Source organism: Mauremys mutica, chromosome 5 (assembly GCF_020497125.1).
Source record: "Mauremys mutica isolate MM-2020 ecotype Southern chromosome 5, ASM2049712v1, whole genome shotgun sequence".
Classification (NCBI taxonomy): Eukaryota; Metazoa; Chordata; order Testudines; family Geoemydidae; genus Mauremys; species Mauremys mutica.
The window spans coordinates 28,169,698-28,195,826 of NC_059076.1; the positions used below are offsets into that span (position 1 = coordinate 28,169,698).

At 43.0% G+C, this 26,129-nt stretch overlaps 1 protein-coding gene across 12 annotated transcripts in view; it reads left to right on the top strand.

Moving 5' to 3' along the window:
* GRID2 (glutamate ionotropic receptor delta type subunit 2) overlaps positions 1 to 26,129 on the top strand; it is a 1,103,852-nt gene that overhangs the window by 757,130 nt on the left and 320,593 nt on the right. For all 12 annotated transcript variants that reach the window (XM_045017699.1, XM_045017705.1, XM_045017706.1 and 9 more), the window contains one exon: positions 990 to 1,151. In XM_045017699.1, coding sequence (XP_044873634.1) covers positions 990 to 1,151 — 162 coding nt within the window. The remainder of the gene's footprint in view (positions 1 to 989; positions 1,152 to 26,129) is intronic.

Consider the following 26,129-nt stretch of genomic DNA (forward strand, 5'->3'; position numbering starts at 1 on the left):
AGTTACCTGAACTGAACGTACTAAGAAATACACTGATTGATTGATTGAAAATCATAAAATTACATGATAAATGCCATGATGAACCACCAAATGAAAAAGAAAATGTGTGCCTACTGGGGCATTAACAGGCCATATTTGCCTCAAAATGCTGGTTTGGTAAAAACCTTTTGGAAAAAAATTAAATTCCAGTTGTTTAATGAGAAAAACCCATCCCAACTGTGACATACTGGTAATTAGCTTGCCTCCCCAGGTGGGCAAGATGGAGGTCAAGTGACTCAATCAGGACTTCTGGGGAAGAGCTAAGAGAGGAAACCTGTGTATGGGGCTGGAGAGGAGTTGTGGACTCTGGGAGAGGCCAGACTCCAGGCAAGAAACCCTGGATGTGGGGGTGGAACAAACCCTCCTGGAGGTGGGGCTGGGTCTAGCTGGAGACTGGAGTGAAGAATCTGTTTGTTTTGAAGTATCAGGAAGAGAGGCCACTGAATTCTGTTGCAGAAAGATTTTGGAAAAATTTGAGGCATGGTGCTCCAGAGCTACCCTAAGCCACCATCAGGTGCACAGGAGCTGTCTGACCCTGATACATTTACAAACAAGTCCACTTACCATGTGGGAAGCCCAGACATTGCAAAATATACTAGTGCTTGAGAACCAGATAATAAAATTGGTTGGAAATTGACTAGAAACAGGAGAAACTGATAATAATTGAGCCCCAATCCAGCAGCTGGATCTGTGCAGGTAACAGGGCCCCTATGCCTCATGCAGGAGTGGAGGTAGTCAGCGTAGATCTCATTGCAGGATCAGGGCCCTAAATTGTTGATGAAGCATAGTTAAGGGATGGTTATTTTAATAGGTTTTCCTAAGCAGTTTAATACCAAGTAAATCATTTAGTTATTGACAGGGTGGGCAATAAACAGCTGAGCCAAATTCAGTTTTTGTCTGCCAGCGTGTGTCCACTAAGTGCTAATAATCAATCTCTAATCTCTTTACAGATTTCGAACCTCTACATATATGACACTGTGCTTTTGTTGGCTAATGCTTTTCATAAGAAGCTAGAGGACCGGAAGTGGCACAGCATGGCTAGCCTGACTTGTATCAGAAAGAATTCCAAACCTTGGCAAGGAGGGCGATCTATGCTGGATACCATCAAGAAGGTACCTTCCTCCTATATGTCATTCTCTTTAGTTTCCACTCCAGTGAGGAACAAATCCCATTTGATGAAAGGTGTTCTATTTTTGCTAACAGCAGTGTCTTTCCAAAAGCGATAGCGTTAGTGCAATGACAAAACAAGTTCTAATGGAAAACTCTCCTTAAAGATTTTTGTTTTGTAGTGGGCATATTTGAAACAAAAATATTATGGTTGCTGAATATCAGACCCACGGGTATTTCAAGCACACAAAAAAAATCACATTATTTTTGTGCCCAGGAGGTAGAAAGGTAAAAAAACACAGATAATTTTTTTCTAAGATAATTGATATTAGAATTACAGTCCTTCCTTTGTCAGTGAAACAGTATAAGAAAAAAGGTTGGAACAATTGCATCCAGCTAATATTCTGTGCAATTTATTATTAAAATCCTACAGGCATAATGTAATAGAATCATACAAATCAGAGCCAGAAAAACCCTATTAAGTCATCTAGTCTATACCCTGCCAGTACAGGATTGTTCCCTATGGTATAATTTATACTGCTTTGTCCAGCTTTGTTTCCCAAGGAATGGGCTTCCACTCTTTCTCTTGAAATATTATTTCATATCCTAATTATACTCAGTGTCAAGAAACTTTTTCTTGATATTCAGTCTTATTTTCTGGCATTTAGTGTTATACTATTATTCCTAGTTATTCCTTTCCTTTCTTGTTTATACCCTTCAAATATTTGTAGACTATTACCATGGCATTCCCTGGTCAGCACCTATCCAAGAAATACATAGTGTGTTTAATCTTTCCTCATAAGTCAGTCGATCCAGATTCCTAATCATATTAGTATCTCTTGTTTGAAATCCTTCCAATTTCTCAAGATCTTTCTGGTAATGATGTACATGCAATGTATATTTACACAGTGCTGGCAATTCCTATATTGTATTAATGAAGGAAAACTACAGTGATTTTCAAAAATTACAAACCTGTTTAGTCTTATTTTAAGAAGAATTAAAGTGTCTTTTTTTCAAAAGGCAGTTACTTTAAAAAGTGTTATGTTTTTTATGTTAACGAGAGGCAGCCATTTTGGGTCAGATCCTAAGCCCTACCAGAGCAGGTAGACTTGGTGGCAACAAAGATGGCTTCTTTCAGCCAGCTTCATGCTGCTCCAAATCCTGGGGCCAATCTGCACTAGTCCTGGTGTAAAGCCAAGCAGCCTCAGGCCCAGTTTGTATGATACTGACTGCTCCTGGCCCCGCCAGGTCCCATTCTGGTAGCTGGAGTTCACCAGCATGTAGGGACACCTACGCCATGTCTTCTATACTAGGGGGCCGTAAGTAGCTTAAATTCCTTTACAATGGTACTTAAGTTATCAGAGAAATCCATCAAGCAGATTTGGCTGCTCCTATATTTATTTTATCTTTACGCTACACCTTCCCAGGCTTGGTTGCTCCTAGGGTCTCTTTCCTCAGGAGCTGTCTTTACTAAATCCTAGCACACACCCTTTCCTTTGAGGGCTACTTCCATTTACTCATACCTGAGTGGGACACTCAGCCAACAAACCCACTTTACCTTTTCCCATTAGGATTAACACTTGTTATCTGAATGGGGCATTTCAGACCAATATAACCAGCCATGTCACATTCTCTAAACTGAGTCTATGGATACACAGCCTTGAAAGGGACATCCGACTGCATTTCTACTTTTTTTCTTAGCTTGCTTGTGACACGTACCATTCCCATTCTCCTGCATGAGCATCATTTATGTTGTTTCTTACCACACTGTCAGCTTTTTGCTTTCAAATGCTGCAGAGTTTATTAAATTCTTTGCCATGTCATCCTCACTAACATTTCCAGTTTGTCTTTTTCCATTTCCTGCCTTTTAGAACAGGATGATTAATAAAAACAAAGTCCTCCCATGACCTCCCAGTACAAGACCTGCACTGTGTGAAGATTAATCTGTGAAGCGATTCTCCTTGAAACATAAAGAGAAATGACCAACCAAAGGAAATGTGAAAGTCTTTGAGAAGGCAGGAGCAAATTAAAATCCTATGTAAAGGATATGGTTTAGATAACTAGTGGATTAACTGAAGGTGTGGTAATTCCGGAAATATGCAGCCCTAGCCAGAGGTTGAGTTCCTTGTCTTTGTCTCTCCTGGCCCTGTTTGCAAAAATGGGCTTTGGTGAGAAGTCAACGTTTATAAACTGAAGGCACATCTGAGTATTGTTTGTACTGTACCAGTTGACAGAAGATTTTTCAAGTGCAAAATGCTACAGCTGTTACAAAGTGAAATCAAACCCAAATGCATAGACTCCCATGGGTATGCAGCCCTCCGCTTCCACACATGAACAGGAGCCTACGTTCATGGGCCAGTGCTGGAATAGCATGGAGAGGTGGATTTCTCTGTGTCATGCTCCCCTTTCCCTTTGAACACATAAAAGCCCCTTTGTAGGAGTCTTGCAGGATGCCTACTTTGTAGTTTTGGTAAAATGCAGGCCAGACGTGACTGTTGCTACCATCGACAGACCATGTCTATGTCAGAAGTGGCAGAAAACTTTTTAAAAACAGACATCCTTTCCCTATTGAGGATTTCTTCATCTACATCCTGTTGGGTCCTAGTGCTCTGCCTTTTTCTCTCCCTCATCCCTTGCCCTGGCATCACTGAACATTCAAGACCCAATCGCACTCCCAATGTTCTCCTCCCCACTGAAGATCTCTCTCCTCTGTCTCCTTCAGCGGAGCACTGCCCAGTGCTGAGCAAATGCTTAGGATTTAGCTGGCTCTGCCTTGTCTGAGACTAGATAAGGCAGAGTGAGTTGAGCCCTGATGAGTGTATTAGCCTGGAGACCCTGCTTAATGCCATTCTGCTCTAGGATAGGAAAAGGACCCTCTCTTGGTCTACTTCTGCCCATTTCCCAAAAGGAAGAGGAATTCCCGTGTGTGTGTGTGTGTGAAGGGAGCAGTGATTATGGTGTTTCTGGGAAAGGGCTGTTGGTATGTAGGGGGGCACAGTTGTCTGAGGGCATGTATGGAAATGTGTGTCAGAGTAGAAATGCTTGTGCATATCTGGAAAGGGGCAGTGGCTATGTCTGGTGGGCAGGGTTTGTGTCCGTGAAAATGAAGAAAAGAGTATCTAATCAATGGGTTAGGTGGGGGAAAACAATGAGTAAAAGTCTGTGGGAAGGGAGCAAAGAGAGAGCTGGGGACCCCCAGAAAAGAGTAGCGAGTTTGAAGGACAGGCGAGTTCCTGAAACAACACTGTATAGAAGGGAGGGAGAGAAGAAGAAAAAAATTACACACTACAGGAAAAATAACTGTGAGGAGAAAACAGAATTAAAAAAGGAAAACAGGATTATATCTGTCATATAGTTAAAGGAAAGAAAAATGCAAAGGAGACATAGTAATGTTTTCTTTTTTAAATGATTTGCAAGGAAGTGTAATGCTGCTAGGGGACATGGTCCACCTACTGAACTTCACCTATAGTAGCTAAAAGCCTAGAGATGGGCTTGGGGCTTGGAGGCACCTGGGAATGTGAGAGAGACTTGCTCAGCTGGATTCTTCCCAAGCCAAAACGGTGGGTCTATGTTGTAGGAGCATTGGCAGTGTGGAGGCCAAGGCTCTCCATCTACATTCTCTTTGCATTTAGGAGATCCCCCAAGTTCCATGGGTTTTGGTGGTGAACCAAAGAGAGAACCCTATCCCTCCTGCCATGAGGGAATACACAGATAACTCTGTGAGCTAAAACTCAGATTTTCCACTCCCAAATGCAGGTTAATTCTGCACAGGGAAAAATGGCACCAAATGTTTAGCTATTAAACTTAGCTCCTAATGGATGTAAACAAACCTGTTGAAAAAAAGCAGATTCTACTCCCTGCCAATCTGTTCCTCCAAAATTAAGATTAGGTTGCATGCATTTGTTTAAATTTATTCTGATGGAACTTCCCTCAGAGACATGAAATAATAATACATTTTTACGTATTATAGTGCACCCATGCCGGCTTGTATATACCTAACAAAATACAATTTAAAAATAATCATACCTTGGTTTTTAATATGGTGACTGTAAACTAATTAGTTCCCAAGTAAGAATTCTAGGGATGGGTAAAAGTTAGATTTTCACTCTCTGATTTGTGTGCCTATATGGGAGAAGGTAGGGGGAACATAGTAATGTTCACTGTATTCAGGGAATTCTACATATTGGAGTAGTCCCTGAAATACCCCAATGAGCATCTTACCTAAACTGGTTTAAATTAAATAACACAGTCCTTAAATTTAGAAACACTGGACCATAGGTGGAAATCCAGTTGAAACTGATAAGGATGGGTGTGCTTAGGGGTGGATTTCTTGTAATTACTAATCTAATTTCTGATTTGAAATCACTACTACTGGGCTTTTGCTTTTCAATGCTTTTCATTCCGATTCTAACCTCTCTTAGGCTGCAGAAAACCACAGTCTCCGCCGTGCAAATTGGACTGTTTGGGGGCTGAGACAGGGCTATTGTAATAGTATTTCCTCTCTAACCGCTATAGCTAATGTTCTGCCAGCCTTTGACATATGAACCCCTGTTAACAGCTCTGCCATAACCATTTCTCCAAGAGTAAAACTTATCATATAATATCTGGGTCCCACAGATAAATGTTTTTTTTCTTCAGAAAAATCCATTTGGCTATTTAAATGCAAGTATTCATATGAAAGAAATTGAGGTTATCCATTTTTTAGTACTCATCTATTAGCTTAGTATTGTAAACATGCAGTTTTTCATTCCATAGCTAGATGCTTATTGTGACTTTAAAATAAATGTGGGGCTTTATAGAGCAGATACATTGCACATTCCGTAACAGCTATTCACGAGATTTTGGGTAGTGTTTTGGATTAATGGGCTCAAGGTGTATAAATCTACAGCATGCACCTAGGTCTATGAATGCAAATGCCTGCTTGCTTGCTTTGATTTGTGCTGCCAGGCCTCAAGCTTGGATAAAGTTCCTCTCTGGCAGTAGAAGGTAAAAGTACCTTGAGACTTTGTTGATGTCATTCCCTACAGTCTTTGCATTGACTTTTGGGGGCCTGATACAGAACCTACTAATATGGCAGCCAAAGGAGCTCATCTTAGTTCTTTCTACTTCCAAGAAGTGGAGTAACCATACCCTTCACTGGCTAAGAGAGAGGCCTGAACAAGGGAACAAATGGAATAGGACTCTGAAGCTTGAGAAGGATTTCAAGCAACACACGGGTATGCCACTCCATTCATAGCACCATGTGAAGCATAAACTGCCCTGTGGCTTTCGATCTGATATGCCTCAGGCAAGCCCACACAGGAGTGTAGCATAGCCTAATATTACAGGAGTTTCTGTGCCAGAAATGCCCACACGGCCAGGCTCTCATACAGCCAATCACAGGCCCTTTGGGCTGAAGTGTGAGAGAAGCAGACTTTGATGAAAGGTGGTTTTGTGAGGAGAAAGGATGGATCACCAGCCTGAGATCAGTAGGGGGACTGAGTTGGAAAAAAGTTCTCCCTTCTTCCAGGGCTCTGCCTCTGCTCCCCCTTGGCTGACTGATAACTAGCCCTGTACTTTGAAGAAACACCACATGTAACCTGGCTCACGGTGGGGGTGCTGACCTGCCCTTTGCTTGCCTAGAGTAGGAAATAGAAAAGCCTGAGATTTTCCACACAGCTGATTTCTCCCTCTCTATCTGGGTTTCACCTAACCATTAAAGCTGGACCAAGACAGTTTTCAAGTCAGACTAAGAAAATCTTTGGGTCTAGGTAAAATACCTCCGTGTATGTGAACTGACCATGGAAATCTGTGGGACTGTTTTGATTTATATAGTTGAGAATTAAAAAAGAAATTTTGAGTCAGATAAACTTGAAGTATCAGAGGTAAACTGAGAGCAGGAATCCTGTGCAAGATGGAAAGCAGGTGTAGAGCAGTGCAGGAAAGGTAGCAGTAAAAGTGTGAAGGAGTGAGGAGAGAGAAAGGGGAGAACAAGAAACTGGAAATCGGAGGTATATAGGTATATAAGGTATAGGTATATAAGATGAAGAGGGCTGGGAAAGGAGCAAGCCTCTAAGAAATGGAGAGATTGGTTAACTAGCAAAAGAAGTGAATGTTTAAAAAGAAGCAATGGAACTTGGTTCTTACAAAAGACTGGATTGTAACTAGAGCCGGTTGGCAAAACTTCAGAAGACACATGTTCCCTCAGAATATGCAGTTCCATCAAACTCAAAATGCTTCACAAAATTGGGTCAGTTTTGTTGGACCTTTGTTTTGGAAGGAAACCGAATGGCGCAGGGTCGGAAGAAGTCTCATTTCTACGTTTTTGGAACAAATCATGTAGATGGTTTTTGGTTTAAAGGGACTATTTATTTTGATTTTTTTTTTGTATAATACAAAGTTTAAGATGTCAAAATTAAAATGAAACATTTAGCTTCTGTTAAAGCAAAACATTTCAGTCAACATAAAAAATAATCAGCTTTTTCCTTCATTGAGCATTTTGAAAAGTTTGGTTTTCATTCTGATTCGGAACAAAGCCAAATTTCAAAATCTTTTGTAAAAAATGGAATTTACACCCTCCACACAGTTCTAATTTATAGCTTTACTATCCGGTCTGAGAACCAGGCAAAGGATAGTTGGTTCCCAAACCAGAGCAGGAATCAGACACTTACTGGGTGAGTCTCAATCTGGTCAGTTTCCCCTCTTGCACTGACTCAGCTGTACTAGTTGGTGCATTGGACGGAAAGGTAGTGCCTACAGCCAAAGATGTACCTACACCCTGCCAGTCTGCATGGGAAGGGGAGTAGTGAAGGCTGTTCTTCGTTCTGTATAAGTGATGTGGGTAATGTGAATAGAGGAGGATTTATTACAACCCTTACTCTCATGTATAGGCATGCAAGATGGGCACATGACTGAGCCCAAAGTTAGATAAAAGTTTGATACCCAAAGAAATTGATGTAAACTCTTCAGAGGGAAAAATATTTTTTTAAAAATTTGCATTCCAAAATAGGAGATCAAGGAATGCCACTATCTGACAATATTTCAGACTCAGATGGAATCTAGCTCAAATTCCTGGAGGGAAAACCATGACAAGAAATCCCTGACTCTTTAAAAGATACTGCAATATTTAGAAAATATTCAGAAGCAGGGGAAGTGGTAATAGACGAGAGAGAAAATTCTACCTGCAGTGTCATCTGTTGAAAATAGTAGCAGTCCTCTGAGATGAATGCAGGATCTTGCTGTTTGCAATTATTGGAGCAGGAGAAATACTTGGGTGGGAATGCAAAAAAGGTGTTTGGTTTTTCCACATTTGTGCTGCCTTTTCCCCACTGTTTGTGAATGTTTGTTTGTGAATTTCACACAGGAAAAAACAATTTTCACACCTGTGTTGAGAGCTAGTACGGGGCCTGTGCACCAGTTTAATCCCACTGAAGCTGTCATAATTCATAAACATAAAGCCATGTTTGCAAAGTATGTTAGAACAAAATAAATGATTAAATTCATCAAGTAATTCATTCATTCAGAATGAATTTTACCAGCTCTGGCAATTAGTTTGAAATTTGTCTATTTTTTTTCTTTAAAAGCAAATATCCCCAAGGACTCAAGCCTTGACTAATTTTATTAGTCAATAAAGACATTAGAATGTGAAGAAAATAAGGCAGTAACAGAAAACAATGATAGTGGTAGAAAATACTAATCTTCCTAAATAGTCTCAGAATAAATTAAAGTAGGATTATAGTGATTGTTATGAGTGAGGGAAAAATGACTCCACATTATGGCATATATATCCGCTCTCTTCACCACCCCTATCCTCATGTCTTCCCAGTTACATTTGTTTAGTTTGCTTATTTAAAAAATGAGTTTTTACCACTCCTAGCACTGTAAAGCCCATCTATCCGTGGAAGAGCAAGCTGTATTTTATTCTGCCTCATGAATCATCTACAGAATTGTCTTCTAAATTCTGATTCAGAATTTGTTATAGTTAGTGATGATGTATGAAGCAGAAGAGACACCGTTTGTTTTTCAGGTAGCAGATTAAGCTTGCATTGCTGGCAATTAGAAAAATTGTGTTTTTAAGTTGTAAACTGAGCAAATTTGATACTGCAGACATTGATGGAGAATAAATATGCAACACAAGGATGTAATGTTTACTGTAATTTTGGTGTGCATGCCCGCACTTTAAAAAGAACAATATTTTTAAAAACAAGAACAAACAGTGAGGATAAATATCTTACAGTGGATTGGCAAGCTGGCTTTTCCATATAAGGTCCCAAGTGTGCTGTAGAAGTGTGTTAAGTAACAATATAAAATGTTTGTTCTTGCCAGTGTAAATGGGACTAAGCCATGTTTTAATAGTGTTCCCAAATCTTGCAACAGCTGTGCAGAGTTGAAGGCACAAATTAGGAACATTGTTGAAACACTATTTAATCTTGACAACCATTGCTCTTCACAGTTTTAGCCATTTCAGGACATTACTGATGTTGCAAAAGGATCTTCTAGTTCAGTAGATTTATAATGTAGATCATAAGTCTGTTTTCAGTTGGTTTGTTTTTGTTTCAAATTAATCCCTTTTCTACAATAATTTGAATGTTATTACAAACATACTTGACTGTCTCAGCTATTATTCTAATAACCACATTAAAACTGAGAGAACTTTGAGGAATCTCTTCACAAAACAAGCCTAATGGCTTCACTTGCTGGAGAAAGGTAATTAGGTAGGGCAATTGGCTTCCTTCTTCCCCAAATAGCTTTGACTAGGGCTGTTGATTAATCACAGGTAATTCACATGATTAACTCAAAAATGAATTGTGATTAGTTGCAACTTTAATTGCACCGTTAAACAATAAAACGCCAGTTTAAATTTATTAAATATTTTGGATGTTTTTCTACATCTTCATATATATTGTATTCTGTGTTGTAATTGAAATCAAAGTGTATATTATTTATATTACAAATATTTGCACTGTAAAAAGATAAAAGAAATAGTATTTTTCAATTCACCTGATACAAGTACTGTAGTGCAATCTTTGTTGTGAAAGTGCAATTTACAAATGTAGATTTGTTACATAACTGCACTCAAAAACAAAACAATGTAAAACTTCAGAGCCTACAAGTCCACTCAGTCCTACTTTTTGTTCAATCACTAAAACAAACAAGTTTGTTTTACATTTACAGGAGATAATGCTGCCCTCTTCTTATTTACAATGTCGCCAGAAAGTGAGAACAGGCATTTGCATGGCACTTTTGTAGCTGGCATTGCAAGGTATTTACATGCCAGATATGCTAAACATTCATATGCCCCTTCCTGCTTCGGCCACCATTCCAGAGGACATGCTTCCATACTGATGACTCTGGTTTAAAAAAAATGCACTAATTAAATTTGTGACTAAATTTCTTGGGGGAGAATTTTATATCCCCTGCTCTGTTTTACCTGCAGTCTCCCATATATTTCATATTATAGCAGTCTTGGATGATGACCCAGCACATGTTCATTTTAAGAACACTTTCACTGCAGATTTCACAGAACGCAAAGAAGGTGCCAATGTGAGATTTCTAAAGATAGCTACAGCACTTGACCCAAGGTTTAAGAATCTGAATGGCTTTCCAAAATCGGAGGGGGACGAGGTATGGAGCATGCTTTCAGAAGTCTTAAAAGAGCAACACTCTGATGCAGAAACTACAGAACCCAACCCACCAAAAAAGAAAATCTACCTTCTGCTCGTGGCATCTGACTCAGATAATGAAAATGAATGTGCAGCGGTCTGCACTGCTTTGGATTGTTATTGAGCAGAACCCATTATCAGCACAGACACACATCCCCTGGAATGGTGGTTGAAGCATGAAGGGACATATGAATGTTTAGCGCATCTAGTACATAAATATCATGCAACACCGGTTACAGCCGTGCCATGCGAACACCTGTTCTCACTTTCAGATGACATTGTAAACAAAAAGCGTTTTTTCCTGCAACTGTAAACAAACTTGTTTGAGCGATTGGCTGAACAAGAAGTAGGACTGAGTGGACTTGCAGGCTCTAAAATTTTACATTGTTTTATTTTTGAATGCAGTTTTTTTTACATAATTCTACATGTGTAAGATCAACTTTCATGATAAAGAGATTGCACTTCAGTACTTGTATTAGGTGAACTGAAAAATACTATTTTTTATCATTTTAAAGTGCAAATATTTGTAATATATAAAGTGAGCACTGTACACTTTGTATTCTGTATTGTAATTCGAATCAATATATTTGAAAATGTAGAAAACATCCAAAAATATTTAAATAAATGGTATTCTATTATTAACAGTCCAATTAATCACCATTAATTTTTTTAATCGTTGACAGCTCTAGTTTTGACACCTAAAAGATCCACATAGCAGACAGACTTTGGGGGAAAGGGAAATCTGGCTAGGAAGAGAAGTTGCATTAAGTGATATTCTCTTCCATCACATGAATCTTAAGCAATAAAACATGAAGGAAGTTAATCTGGCTGCACATTTTGTGCACAAGAGGACACCATGGTCTAGCCAGTCAGTGACAGCATTATTATTGGCCCAGCCACGCTGACCTGGCTGGAGGGAGAGTGCTTCCACAAAGCTGAACAAATGCTGGAGGTTTGAGATTTTTACCAGATGGCTCTCTGCTCTTCTGTATGGTTTTATGGTGCCACCTCCAGCCTACTCCATTCCCCCAGCATCAGAAGGGAGAGGTTTCTCATATAATCTAAAATCAGCTATTGTTACATTATTCTCCCAAAACCATGTGATTGTATAAATGTGTTCTAATTACAGACCAGACTCCATCATAAATGAGTATCTCAAAATACACAGAAATATTTAAAAAACAGGTTAATGAGCAGAGAGGTACTATTATGCAAACAATTTAAATTCAGAATGAGGATAGAAACAATACTAATTAACTTTATCTGACTGTACAATATATCTTCTTTTCTCTACAATTCCAGCCACTTAAGAATCTGAGCAAATAAAAAAAAAACTTTTTTTTTTTTGTACTGATGCCATACCAACTCTAGCAATGAAACCTGGTTATCAGCACTGGGAAAGGAAAATGTTGGAACTGTTGTTGCATGCAATTATTTAGATATCCTATTTTATCAGAAATTTAGTTTGACACCTTCAAATGTTACAGCATTCCTGCCTCATCCCCTTCAAATAACATGATGTTTTATTTGATTTCCTTATTGTCACAGGGCTTACTACTCACGGCTGCGGCTCCTTCTTGTAGCTCAGCTGGAGGTGAGCTCTCTACCAGTCTGACTCCCCCTCCTTGGATTGCACACCCGAGGTTTTCCCTCTCCGGACGTGATTGTTCCCTGGTCATGACGGAGGCCATTATAACTTCCTGTGTTGTGATCCCTAGATCCATCAGTGTAGATTTGGCAATGCTGATGCCTTATGCCCTGTGTAAACTCATAAACTGTAGTTGTCATATCTGACAATCGTGCTCGTCCCTTTGGTTTATCATATAATCCCATATCCACAATTGGAGAGACAACCATCCAGCTACAGTTTGAATTCGCACGATTGAAGATTTTAATTTCTTCTAGACCTTCCTTTTCATCCAAATATGTTTCTCACCTTTTGACCCTGTTACCCCTTGGGAGTTTGTGGAGCCCAGTTACTTCTTGTCTACTTAATTCCCAGCAATCCTCGTCTATTCTTTTAGTACTCTTATCTTCACTGTTTTAATTAACCTTAGCCAAAAAGGTTAACTCTAACTATTTCATCCTTAAAGCATTTCTCTGGTGCTATCTGCAGCACACGCAACCGAGTCATAACATTCATACCACATGCAATTCATACAGCTTAGGCTTGGATCAGCTCTGATTTTTTTAATGTTGATTTAGAAGCTGAATTAAAGGTTTGGCATCCATAATCTAAAACTGGTCTTACTAATGCCTCGTATACCATCAGCAACATGTTATCATCTGCACCCTAGTTGTTCACAGCAAAACCTTAAGCAGAATTATCCTATCTTTACATTTAGTCTTGATATTATCAGTGTGACCCTTCCAAGTTAGTATGTTACTGAGCATAACTCCAAATACTGTAAAATTTTGAACCACCTGTATTTTTTTCTGTAAAGAGATATAGGTTCCATTTTTCCCCAGTCTTCCTTTTTGTGAAGATAATTCCCTTTGCGTTAGCAAGTGAGAATGTAAATCCCCAAATATATCCACATTCTGAAATCCACCTGAGCATCTCATCGGTTCTCTCCACAGTCTTCGTGTTTGGCAGATATAGCACTGTCATCTGCAAATAGAGTAATACCTATTCCTGCCTGTATACTCTCTGGGAGATCATTAATTATAATATATAACAGGGTTAGGCTGATAACACTCCCCTGTGGAATGCCGTTAGTAAGTTTATAAATATTCTGCAAAGCCACCCTACCCTGACTTGTATGATTCTGTTGTTTAAATAGAACCAGAACATTCTTCCTCTTATTCCAGTTGCAGCGAGTTTATACAGCAAGCCTTCCCTCTGTAGCATGTCATATGCCTTTTCAAAGTCCAAAAAGACAGCTACCATAACTATCTGTTCCTAGTGTTTTTTTGTATTTCTGTTTCTAATGGTACAATATGACCAACTGTGCATCGTCCTTTCCTGAAACCGCTGTGTACACAGTTTATAATTTCAGTTTGACCAGGTACGCTACTAAACACTTGTATCATTTTCTCCATAATTTTGCCCACATAGAATATGAGGGCAATAGGTCTATTTGCCTCAGGTCTTCTGCCTATTTTGCCAGGTTTTCTTATTGGTGTAATCACTGCTTGCTTCCATTCTGACAGTAGTATTCCTTTTCCTCATATATTATTATGTAATTTCAATAAAACTCTTAAACTCCCTTCCAGTAACTGCTTAAGCATTGCATATGCTATCTTTACCTGGGATTGTCCTTTTACTTTTGTGTATAGCATTTTTTGAGTCCCTGTATGCTGAAATTCTCATTTAGTACGTCATTTGTATAGTATACCTAGCTATATAAGAACTCTCAATTTTCTTCAGAAAATATTTTTTGTTTGCTCTTTACTTTGATTTGTACTAACTTTTTGGAACTCTTTAGCTAAACTGTCTGCTTTTCCTAAGTTAGAACTTTCAACTTTATCATTTACTATAAGACCAACTATAAATTTGTTTTTACTCCATACACCGTTCGTGCCTTTAACTTTTCTTCATCTCTGAAACCTTGAAATCTTTGTTCATTTTCCCACAATACTTTCTCCAACTTTCTTTGCCTTTTTAATAATTGTCAACTTAATTAAGACCTTCCTTTATAAATACACATACCCCCTCCTCCTCTTGTATTTCTCTGTCATGTCTGATTAAGTCATATCCTGAATTTCTAAACTTGTTTTCTCACTAACCATGCTTTTTGCAGACGTATCACATCTGGTTTTTTTTTCCATTTCAAAAACAGTGTTCTTTAATTCCTGACCACATACAAGTACATTATGTGCATTCCAGGAAAAAAAAATAGAACCTTTTTGCCGCTTTTGTTATAATTTTTATTCTTTTAGTTGTCTTCCCTGTGTGTAAAGTCCTTGTATGTAAAGTGCAACTAATACTTCTATCCTAAATACTATACATTTCTCTTGGCCTACAAGCAGTACATCTTCATCTAATCCCCTTATTTTATCTTTCTTGCCCTGAACTGTGCTGCTGTTGTACCAGTACCTCTTCTCCCTCTCTGGCATTTTCCCCTTTCTCCACGTTCCAGTGTAAATACCTTTTGATAGCTTCGGCATAGGATTTTTTATGGATAGTTTTAATTTCCTCTGTCTCTCTAGTTTGTTCTGCTGCAACACACTCTTTGTAGGCTGCACTGAGCTTATCCTCACAATTGCTGCAGTTTAGGTTCTGTTCCTTCCAAACAGTTCTCACACAAGTGTTCTCCTCCACAATTCATTTTCCCCTTACAGACAACTGACACATGCCCAAACCTTGGAAATGTATAACATATCAAAGGGGTTGAGAGCTTTAACCCAGGAGAGTTGATATCCTATATTAACCATGTAAGGCAGCGTTGCACCTTTAAATGTTGTTCATATGGCCTTGAATGGTTTGTGCTCTCCCCTTTTCATGTTTATCGGTTGCTTAATAAACAGCACTTGGTCCTCACCTATACCCCTTTTAATTTTATCCTCAGTCATCCCTTGTGAAACCTCACACCTTCCTCCTCTTTCTTCTGTCATACATTTAGGTAGCTGGCAAATGACTTTTATTTTCCCTAGTAGTTCTAAGAAGTTTCACAGCCTGTTTCTACTTTGCCTAATCACAGTGTAAGCCATGACTGTGAGTGGGTGGGGGGAGTGGTACTAGCCGGTCAAGGAAAGTGAAATGGGAGCTGTGGGGTGGAGGGGAGATTTGGGACTTGGGGTGGAGGGGCTGGGTTGGACAAGTAGACTAGGAACTGGGTAAAGAAACAAGGGGGGTGGGGGTGGGGAAGCCAGTTTTCAGGGTTATGGTGAGATTGGATAAGAACATAAGAAAGGCTGTACCGGGTCAGACCAAAGGTCCATCTAGCCCAGTATCTGTCTACCGACAGTAGCCAATGCCAGGTGCCCCAGAGGGAGTGAACCTAACAGGCAATGATCAAGTGATCTCTCGATCACTTGATCACCACAGGGAGGGGAGAGGCTGGGACTGGTTAGACAAGGAGCCATGGGGGAGACTTGAGGCTATAGCTTCACTAGAAACATTGCAGTGGCACAGCCACTGCACTTCAGGGTGGACGCTCTTTACAGTGACAAGAGGGGGGGTCTTCCATTGCTGTTGTAAATCTGCCTCCCCCATGAGGTGGTAACTAGGTCCATTCTGTCAAATTAGTGCTGTCTACACCAGGAACTAGGTTGGTTTAAGTACTTCACTCAGGGGTGTGGAATTAGGAGCTGAGGAGGAAGGGGAAGGAGGATGACTGGAGACCAGGAAGAAATGGAGAAAGACCGATTGAATGAGGAGCTTGTGTGTGTGTGTGTGTTCGTGTGTGTGCGCGCGCACGGGATCTAGGACTTATTGTGCAGGGAGATTTCTTGGGGCCCCCAGGGCTGAGAGTCACCATGTTACCACCTGCCTCTAGCATAACAAGTCTTGCCTGTACTTGCTGGGTGTTTGCTTCCTAGCACAACCAGCATATCAGCCATTCAAGCACCCTCCTTTGGGCTACATGAGCCACGCCTTTGCCCCTATCACTGGATACCCACAGAAATCCCAGATCCTCTATTCTCAAAGTTAACCAGTTTCACCTTAGACCACAGCTCCTGTATTGTGCACAGCACTTGAGTTCAATTATAAAACAGAAGGACATTTATTTAAGAAAGAATAGAAATTAAAATAAAAATCAGTTAACATAAGAATGGCCATACTGTCAGACCACTGGTCTATCTAGCCCAGTATCCTGTCTTCCCACAGAGGCCAATGCCAGATGCCCCAGAGGGAATGAACAGAACAGGTGGTCATCTAGTGATCCATTCCCTGTCGCCCATTCCCAGCTTCTGGCAAACAGAGGCTAAGGACACTTGAGAGCATGGTTTTGCATTCCCTGTAAGGAAGGATAACAAATGGTTAAATATAAAACAAAATTGTAACGCACTTTCTAGAGACTAAACTTAACTAACAAGGTATTCTCCTAGCTCCTACAAGATGGCTTACCACAAGTAATTTCCCCAGTTATTCAATAAGATTAGCTGAGACCTCTTCTTATAAAATCAAGCTCGCTGGCTGCTTGTCCCCGCAGATTGAAGATTTGTATGTACCCCAGATATAGTTCTAAAAGTTCATTGTCTTACCCCTAAACAAAATAACTCCTGCTGTTTACTTCATCCTATTAATTCACTCTCTGAAGATTTTACAATCCTTCATTAGCATTTGGCTCAGTGGATGAGTGGATGCCCATTGTGAACCATACAGTACTCCATTTGAATATAACCTGCCAGAGTGAGAGAAGCGTCCATTCCCCCTTGCCTGCCAGGATTATGTGGATTACTGGGAGTGGGCGTCAGGGGATGGATCACTTGATGATGACCTGTTCTGTTCTTTCCCTCTGGGTCACCTGGCATTGACCACTGTCGGAAGACAGGATACTGGGCTAGATGGACCTTTGGTCTGACCCAGTATGGCTATTCTTATTACCTTTTGGTGACCTGTCTTAACTCACATCCCTAGGGAATGTAATTTTAGCATATATGCATAACTCCTTAAATATCTATCACTCCTATATACTTCTTGCATTGTTTAAGAGGAGCAGTATGACACAGGCTTTCATTAGAGTTCTTACGTGCCAGTTGTCATCAAGAGGCCACGGGTCATAAAGACAAAGACCGGGAGCGTGTGAGTGTGTGATCTGATCAAGAGTGGATAAGGGAGAGAAGAAACAGGAGTGGACAGAGACAGATTGGAGGGGACAGGACAGAAGGGGTCATGCTTGAGCAAAATGTTCTGAGAACTTGTGCCCACTAGATAACACTCCCCTGCAGAACTTGGAATGGAGTGATGATTCCTGAAACTCACCATTCCGCTGCTGTCAGCAAATATTAGTGAAATCTCAGCAATGTGTGAGGCTGGTCCACGTAGAGGATGACAAGCTACTATTGCCTTCTGTTTCTTCATTAGCTCAAAAGTGCAGAGATCTGTGTCAGGGATCTAAGGTTACACCAATAATGATGCTACGTGTGGGTGTCAGCACAATGCCACATGATGGATTTTCTGTTTTCTCAGACTGCCTTTTTAAAAACCTAGGAAATTACCCAACAAAATAAAAAGAACAATGTTTACAAAGTCAAATACTCAGTCTTTAATTACATGATCACATATATTTTTTCCATAGAACTCTTGCCTCATTTAGAGCACAGGCTGGACCTGCCCGGTGGATGAATAAGGGTTGTGTAGTAAAGAAGACAAGTGCGTGTAGGACCCCTGCTTCATCTGTTGCAAAAGATGGGATGTGTCTAGGAAATGAGGCAAAGGTCTGCAATAAGAGAAGAAATGGTCTCATGGTTGAATACTGCCCTGGAGAATTTGATTCTGTCCCTGACTCGGCCACAGAGTTCGTATGTGGTGATGACGAAGTCACTTGAACTTTTACAGGTGGTCTCTGTGTGTTCCTCATTTTCTAGGTGCCCAGCTTGAGACACTAGAGTCTGAGAACTGTGAAGCACTCGCTGCTGCAACTGAAGCCAGTGGGAGCTTTGCTTTGAATATATGAAGTGAGGTATAGTGCTAAGTACTCTGAAAAATCAAGTCCTAGGTGTCTCAAACTGGGCACCTAAAACTAGTGGTTGCTTTTGACCTTAATCTCTCTGTGCTTCAGTTCTCCATCTGTAAAACTAGGATAGTGTCATAGGCGCCAACTCCATGGGTGCTCAGCACCTACCGGTAGCTCCCTGCCCCACCCCTCGGCTCTAGCTTACCTCCAGCTCCAGCATGCCACCAGGTCCTGCTGCTTCGCTCTCCCTTCCAGCGCTTGCACCGTGAAACAGCTGATTCATGGGGCAGGGAGGGAGGGGGGGAGTAAGGGGAATGCAGCGCGCTGGGGGAAGAGGCGAGGATTTGGGGAAGGGATCCAATAGGGGCAGGGAGGGGGTGGAGTTAGGGCCGGGACTTTGGGGATGGAGGCGGGGCCAACGATGGGGAAAGAGGTGGGGGAGGCGTTGGCACCCACCAGCGCCGGAGAAAGTTGGCGCCTATAGATAGTGCTACCCTCTCATTTCACAGGGGTGTTTTGAAAATAAATTCATTAATGTTTGTGAAGCAAGCAGATGCTGCAGTGTTGAGCATCAGAGAAAAAGCCAATGAGAAAATGAATAATTTGTCTTCAGAGCAGGCTTTGAATAGTGTACAGCAATTAAGGTCTAAGCCAGACACTGAACAATAAAGATAAAACAAAATATTGAATAGCTGCTCATTAATTGAGCACTGTGCATCCTGTGCACTGAATGAGGCAGGAGTGCTGTGATAAAAATAGTATGTGATCATGTAATTAAAGACTATATCATAATGTATTTGCACAAAGAGGTCAAATTAAGGTTGCAGAGACAACCTTAACTCTGACATTTCCTAACTTTTGAGTGCTTAACTTTGCAACCTTAATAATTTTCTTTTAATGGACTTTTGGGTGTAATTTCCTAGGATTTAAAAAAAAAAAGCAAACCAGAAAAAGAGAAAAAAATAAGCATGCAGAAATTCCATTATATGGCATCATTTTGAAGTCCCTATTATTCATAACAGAGGTGGAAATTTAAGATCCACCACTTGAGCTGATAGAGTAATTAATAGTAGTAGTAGTTGATATTCTCCATGTGGACCAGCACTAGACTCGGCTTTCACAGTGGGTGTCACCGATATTTGCTTATAGCAGAGGAATGGTAACACTTGGGTTGTATTCTAGGCTCTGGAGGGAAGCACATTTAGTAGGAATATACTCTTCTTCCCTATCCCCTCCAATATGTCCCTGTCTCAGGCCTGTCTCTTTCCCTACCACTGGCTTCTCATCTGAGTCCCATACTCTTCACGTTGTCAGTGCTTGTCTCCACTCCTCAGGTCTTCTGATCTCCATCCCAGTCTCCTTGCTCAGAACTCCTAGGGTACGTCTACACTTACCTGCCGGTTCGACGCGGAGAGTTCGACTTTTTGGAGTTCGAACTATCGCGTCTGATCTAGATGCGATAGTTCGAACTCCAGAAGCGCCGCGGTCGACTCCGGTACTCCACCTCGGCAGAAGGAGTTGGCGGAGTCGACGGGGGAGCCGCGGAGTTCGACCCCGCCGCGTCTGGACGGGTGAGTTCGAATTAGGGTACTTCGAATTCAGCTACGCTATTCACGTAGCTGAATTTGCGTACCCTAATTCGAACCCCTTTCTTAGTGTAGACCAGGCCCTAGACTCACCCCCACCAGACTCCCTGTCCTAGGCCTTGTCTACACTACAAGACTATTTCGAATCAACTTAGTTCGAATTTGTGGATTCGACCTTATGAAGTCGAATTTGTGTATCCATACTAAATACACTAATTCGAATTTCTGAGTCCACATTCACGGGGCCAGCGTCGACTTTGGAAGCGGTGCACTGTGGGAAGCTATCCCACAGTTCCCACAGTCCCCGCTGCCCATTGGAATGCTGGGTAGAGCCCCCAATGCCTGCTGGGGGGAGAAATGTGTCGAGGGTGGTTTTGGGTAAGTGTCGTCATTGAACCGTCAATCACAACCTCCCTCCCTCCCTCCTTGAAAGCGCCAGCAGGCAATCTGTTCGTGCACTTTTCTGGTCAGTGACAGCGCGGACGCCACAGCACTGCAAGCACGGAGCCCGCTGCGATCATCGCCGTTTTCTCCTCCTCGCACTTTATCGTCCACGTCTTCCACAGTCAGCTGATGAGAAATTGGGCTACTTTTCAATGGTGCTGCAAGCACTGGGGGACCATAGGGGACGTTTTACAAACATCAACGTCGGGTGGCCGGGCAAGGTTCATGATGCGTGTGTTTTCAGGAACTGTGGGCTGCTCAGACGCCTGCAGGAAGGTAGTTTCTTCCCGGACCACGAAATAACTGTTGTGGATGTGCAGATGCCTATAGTCATCCTCGGGGACCCAGCCTGCCCGCTAATGCACTTGCTCATGAAGCCCTATACAGGCGCCTGGGACAGCGACAAGGAACTCTTCAAATACCAGCGAGCAGCGAGCAGCGTGACCTGTGACTGTTCAGTTTCTTTACAGAGAAGCTGAACCTGCCCCTGTTTCTTTACCCAGTTACTGTTGACTCTCCTCTTCGGTTACATACCCCATTCACCCCGTTACCCCCACTTCCAGCACACGTGTAAAAATAAAATACATGTCCCATTATTACTTAACAAAGGTTTCTTTATTCATGACTTTTCGTGAAAGGGTTGAAACTGGGACGCAGACTGTGCTGGGTAGGGTGTGCGGTGATGTAAAGACCGCCTCTAAACTCAAGGAATGACAGGCTCCTGCTCCTAGAGCGGTCCGCAGTGCCGGAATGCTTCTTTCAACGGAGCCTGCCATCCCTCTTTATGGAATTCTGTGTGCGGGCGGATATGTGACCTTGTGGTGGAGGAGGACGGATACAGATTCCTCAGCTGCGTGACTCAGCGGTCCAGGACAAGGACCGCTGTATAAGATCTGTAACCGCCCTCCCCCGCTGCAAAGTCACATCTCCCCCGCCCACACAGATCCTGGAAACCACCTCCCATAACGACCAGGGTGCCTACTGACTGCACCGTGTGTGTGACCCGCTGCTGATCCTGCCCCCGTGTCTGTACCCTGGGAAAGGTGACTGTCCTATGCAATTAACCACCCCCTTCCCCACGCCCCCCATTCAAACACAGTCTTCTTTGAAAAAACATAACGGAAACAGTAATTAACAGCAAAGCATTTTTATTAATTAAGTAGACAGTTAGGGGATGGGACTGGGATTGGGACTACTGTGAGTCTGGAAGTGAAGGACTTCGGCAAATGTAGGGTATGAGAGCTTTTGGGTACTTGAGCACTGTGCTGTGGTGCAGTGACAGTATTCACGTCCCCGGCTGCCCCTCCTCCTGATTATTTTTGGTGAGGGGGGTATGGGACTTTGTGGCGGGGGAGTGCGGTTGCAGATACACTGCAGGGTGTCTCTGTCCTCCTGCGGTCCTGCAGAACATCCACAAGGCGCCTGAGCGTGTCCGTTTGCTCCCTCACTAGTCCAAGCAGCGTTTCAGTCGCCTGCTTGTCTTCCTCACGCCACCTCTCCTCCCGTTCGCTGTGTGAGCGCTGGCACAGAGAGACGGTCTCCCTCCACTGGCTCTGCTGGTCCGCCTCTGCTAGGTAGCAGCCCATACATTCCTCGAACATCTTGTCCCTTGTCTTTTTCTTTCGCCGCCTAATCTTTGCCAGCCTCTGCGAGGGGGATGCTGTGGCAGGTCTGGAGACAGTGGAAGCTGTGAGATGGGAAACAGGGAGTGAATTCGTTGCAAAGATACATTTTTGCGAACAATTAACTGAGTCTAGGCTGTCTCTGTGAATTCTGGGTTGAGACCCCTGTGCCTGCTGGGGCAGAAATCATTTTCGCGGTGGATTCTGGGTAAATGTCGCCAGTCATTCCTTCCTCCGGGAAAGCAACGGCAGACAATCATTTCAAGCCCGTTTTCCCAGAATTGCCCTGGCATACGCCATAGCGTGGCAACCATGGACACTGTTTTGCCTTTTGTGTATGTCACCGTATGTGTACTAGATGCCGCTGACAGAGGCGGGCCAGCAGCGCTACACAGCAGCATGCTTTTGCTTTTGCATGACAGCAGAGATGGTTACCAGCCATATTGTACCATCTACCATACCATAAATTGGTAATAAGATGGTAATAAGATGGGCATGGTTACCTGTCCTTTTGCACTGCCCCATTTGGTGCTGTCATAAGTGCCCCTGGCCGAGCAGCCAGGGGCGCAAAAGCAAAAATTGGGAATGACTCCCTGAGTCAATCCCTCCTTTTTGGTATCTAAAAATAGAATCAGTCCTGCCTAGATTATGGGCAAGTGTACTAGAGAACCACTGTATCATAGAACCAGAGAGCACAGCTGCTCTGTGTCCGATCCTGCATAAATTATGAGCTGTATGCTATTCACAGGGGGTGCTCCTGCAACAACAACACCTGTTCATTCCGTTCTTACCCCAGCCTTCCTGGGCTACCATACCATTGTCCCAACACTTGTGTGATGAAGTAATAAAGAATGCAGGAATAAGACACAGTGACTTGTTTGTGAGAAATGAGTGGAAGGAAGCCTCCAGCTGCAATGATAGTCCAGGCAGGACATTAAGGACTATGGATGAAGGAGCCCATCATCCCTCTGCTAGTCCAGGGGCAATTGAATCTTTTATTTACAATGAAGGGTGGGGGCTGATGGAGCTCAGCCCCCTGTTGCAATGATGAGGACGGTTACCAGCCATATTGCACCATCTGCCATGAAAAATTAGGGACAGGCGCCCTTGATCGACCTTACTGATGCTAGTCGGCATGGTTACCAGCCCTTTTGCACTGCCCCATGTGCCAATAGGCTGATGATGAGGACGGATACCCATCTTTTTGTACCATCAGCCATCCATAGCGTGGGGGGAGCAAGGATGTTGGTGTTGAGTGCTGCACCATCGCGTCTATCTGCAGCATTCAGTAAAGATAGGGTGACATGTAAAAGAGTCAACAGAGGATTGTTTTCACTTCTGGTGGTGGGTGGGGTGTGTGCGCAAATTGCCGAACTATGCCCTGACCCACCGCAGACACTGTGTTTGACCCTAGAAGCATTTGGAGCTCATCCAAGAATGCAAATGATTTTCGGAGACAGCAGGAACTGTGGGATACCTTGCGTCCTCATTCCCCCCTCCCTCCATGAGCGTCCATTTGATTCTTTGGCTTTCCGTTACGCTCGTCACGCAGCTGCGTGCTGAGTCTGTGCTATGCCGTCTGTCCGTGGATTTATTAAAAATACTTTGGACCAGGCGCACCATAACAGTAATTCCACTACTTAGATGCATGAGTCTCCTAGCGAGATCACCGTGAGGACGGGCACTGAAGGAGATAGAGAGCGCATGCTGCGTGAAATCTATCACGAACCACGGACCTATGCAGCCGTGCTCGGGGAGGCAATGCTCCCTGAATACCGCATGAAAGCCTCGCGCGGAAAAGGGTGCTATCACGGAGCACCCAATAAGGCAGCTCTCCCCAGGAACCTCCTGCTGATGCTTATCGATTAACGGAAGGAGAGCTTCGTGGAGATCTCCCAGGAGGATTTCTGTTCTATCACCATATATAGAGAGACCTCCTTCTCACACACTTCAGATTCCTGTTATATTAAGAATAAAAGTTAACATGGTTAAAGCACTTACCGACTGCTCCTTCCCCTGATTCAGGATCCGGGTTCATGGCCGGGGAGGGTTGGTAGGGGATCTCCGTGACGGTGATGAATAGATCCTGGCTGTCGGGGAAACCAGCGTTGTAAGCGCTCTCGCCTGCCTCGTCCTCCACAAACACTTCCTCATCTTCCCCGTCCGTGAACATCGTCGAGGAACTATCCGTCGACACTGTCCCATCATCAGAGTCCACGGTCACTGGTGGGGCAGTGGTGGCAGGCTCTGTAGCGTCCGTTTGCCGCTTTGATTTTTTGGTAGCCTTGGCCGGGGTCCTTGATTTTCACGCTGCGCTGCGTTGCATCCCGCCTGTATCCTCTGTCTCTCATGGCTTTGGAGACCTTCTCGTAGGTCTTCGCATTCCGTGTTTTGGAGCGCAGCTCCGAAAGCACAGACTCCTCGCCCCACACACCGATCAGATCGAAGAGTTCCCAGTCAGTCTATGCTGGGTCCCTCTTTCTATTCACAGATAACATGAACTCCTCTGCTGGAGAGCTCTGCATCGTTGCAGGTGCTGCGGAGCTCGCCCCGATGTCCAGCCAGGACGTCAGATTCAAAGTGCCCAGACAGGAAAATGAATTCAAATTTTCCCGGGTCGTTTCCTGTGTGGCTGCTCAGAGCATCGAAGCTCGGACTGCTGCCCAGAGCGTCAACAGAGTGGTGCACTGTGGGATAGCTCCCAGAGCTACTAAGTTCGATTTGCATCCACACCTAGCCTAATTCGAGCTAGCCATGTCGAATTTACCGTTACTCCACCTGTCGGGGTGGAGTACCGAATTCGAACTAAAGAGCCCTCTAGTTCGAATTAAATGGCTTCCTGGTGTGGACGGTTGAGCGGTTAGTTCGAATTAACGCTGCTAAATTCGAATTAAAGTCCTAGTGTAGACCAGGCCCTAGTCTCCTTACTCAGCCAGTCTGTTTCCTCCCGCCCGCCCTGACCTGTGTATCTTCCTCTCCTCCCCAGCCTCCAGTGTCCAGTTGCCTCTCCCCACAACTATGTTCCCTATCCTCACTTGCTTCAAGTCCCAGTCTCCTTCCTCAAGCTTCTCATTCAGTCTGTGTCTTCATTTCCCCAAACTCCTTGTCCCTTTGCCCAGACAGCTGCAGTTCACCCCACATACGTTGGCTCTTTGTCAAACATGTCTCCCTTCCCTCCACCTTTTCCCCCACCCCACTTGTTCCTAGTCTCGTTGGCCAGCCAGTCCCAGTCTCCATCCCCGCTCAGCCTCCAGTCCTAGTCTTCACTCTCTGGGTTCTTGTCCCAATCTGAATTTCCAGCCTTCCACCACAATATGCTAGGTCAGGATCTTGTCCCGTTTGCATCTGAAGCAGATAGGTTCCCCCTCCACCCAGCCTGGGTACCAATAGGGGAGTCACTCTGCCATCCTGGCCTGGAGTAGCCATTACAGGGAAAGTCTGGGTTTGTCTCTGTAGCCCTGGGCTGGAGGGAGAATGCTCAGTCCCTCTGTGGGGATGGTGCATGCACAGTGTGGTCAGCACTAGGAGAGATGAGAGACTCGAGCATGCTCAGTGAGGATGGAATCTTTGAAGGTTTTAGCTGCTAAACTCTATAACTTAGCTGAATTTGACCAAATTTTTCGTGGGGCAAAGGCACATCCGTGACATAAAGAGTGTGCACGCACCCACTGCCAAATTTCAAGTCCCTATTCCAAAGTATGGAAATTTACCGAAAAAGATTCAGCCTGAGGCTGATAGCCAGCATGGAAAATTTCAGCCCAAGTGGTTTGTTTGGCAGAGCTATAAGCAACTGAAAACAAGGTCTTATAATGGGAAGTGTTAGGCAAATTTAATAATAGGCAATGCTACCAGCAGCCTTTCCTATATTTCTTGTTGTTGTTATAATATTAAAATTTGAAAAGGGTGAACATTAACTTCACTTCCACTATCTGTGAGTTCACACTAAAACTATTCCTGAGTTCCAAAATTTGTTTCCATATCTTGATTTTCCCAAAACTTAAGATGTTGGATATAGTTTTTTGACCTCCACTTTAGCAAGTAATTATAGTTAAGAGCATGCTTATGTACCTTGTTCATAAGCAGGGCCTTGTTTTGCACCATCCATAGTTCAAATCCCCTGAGTTT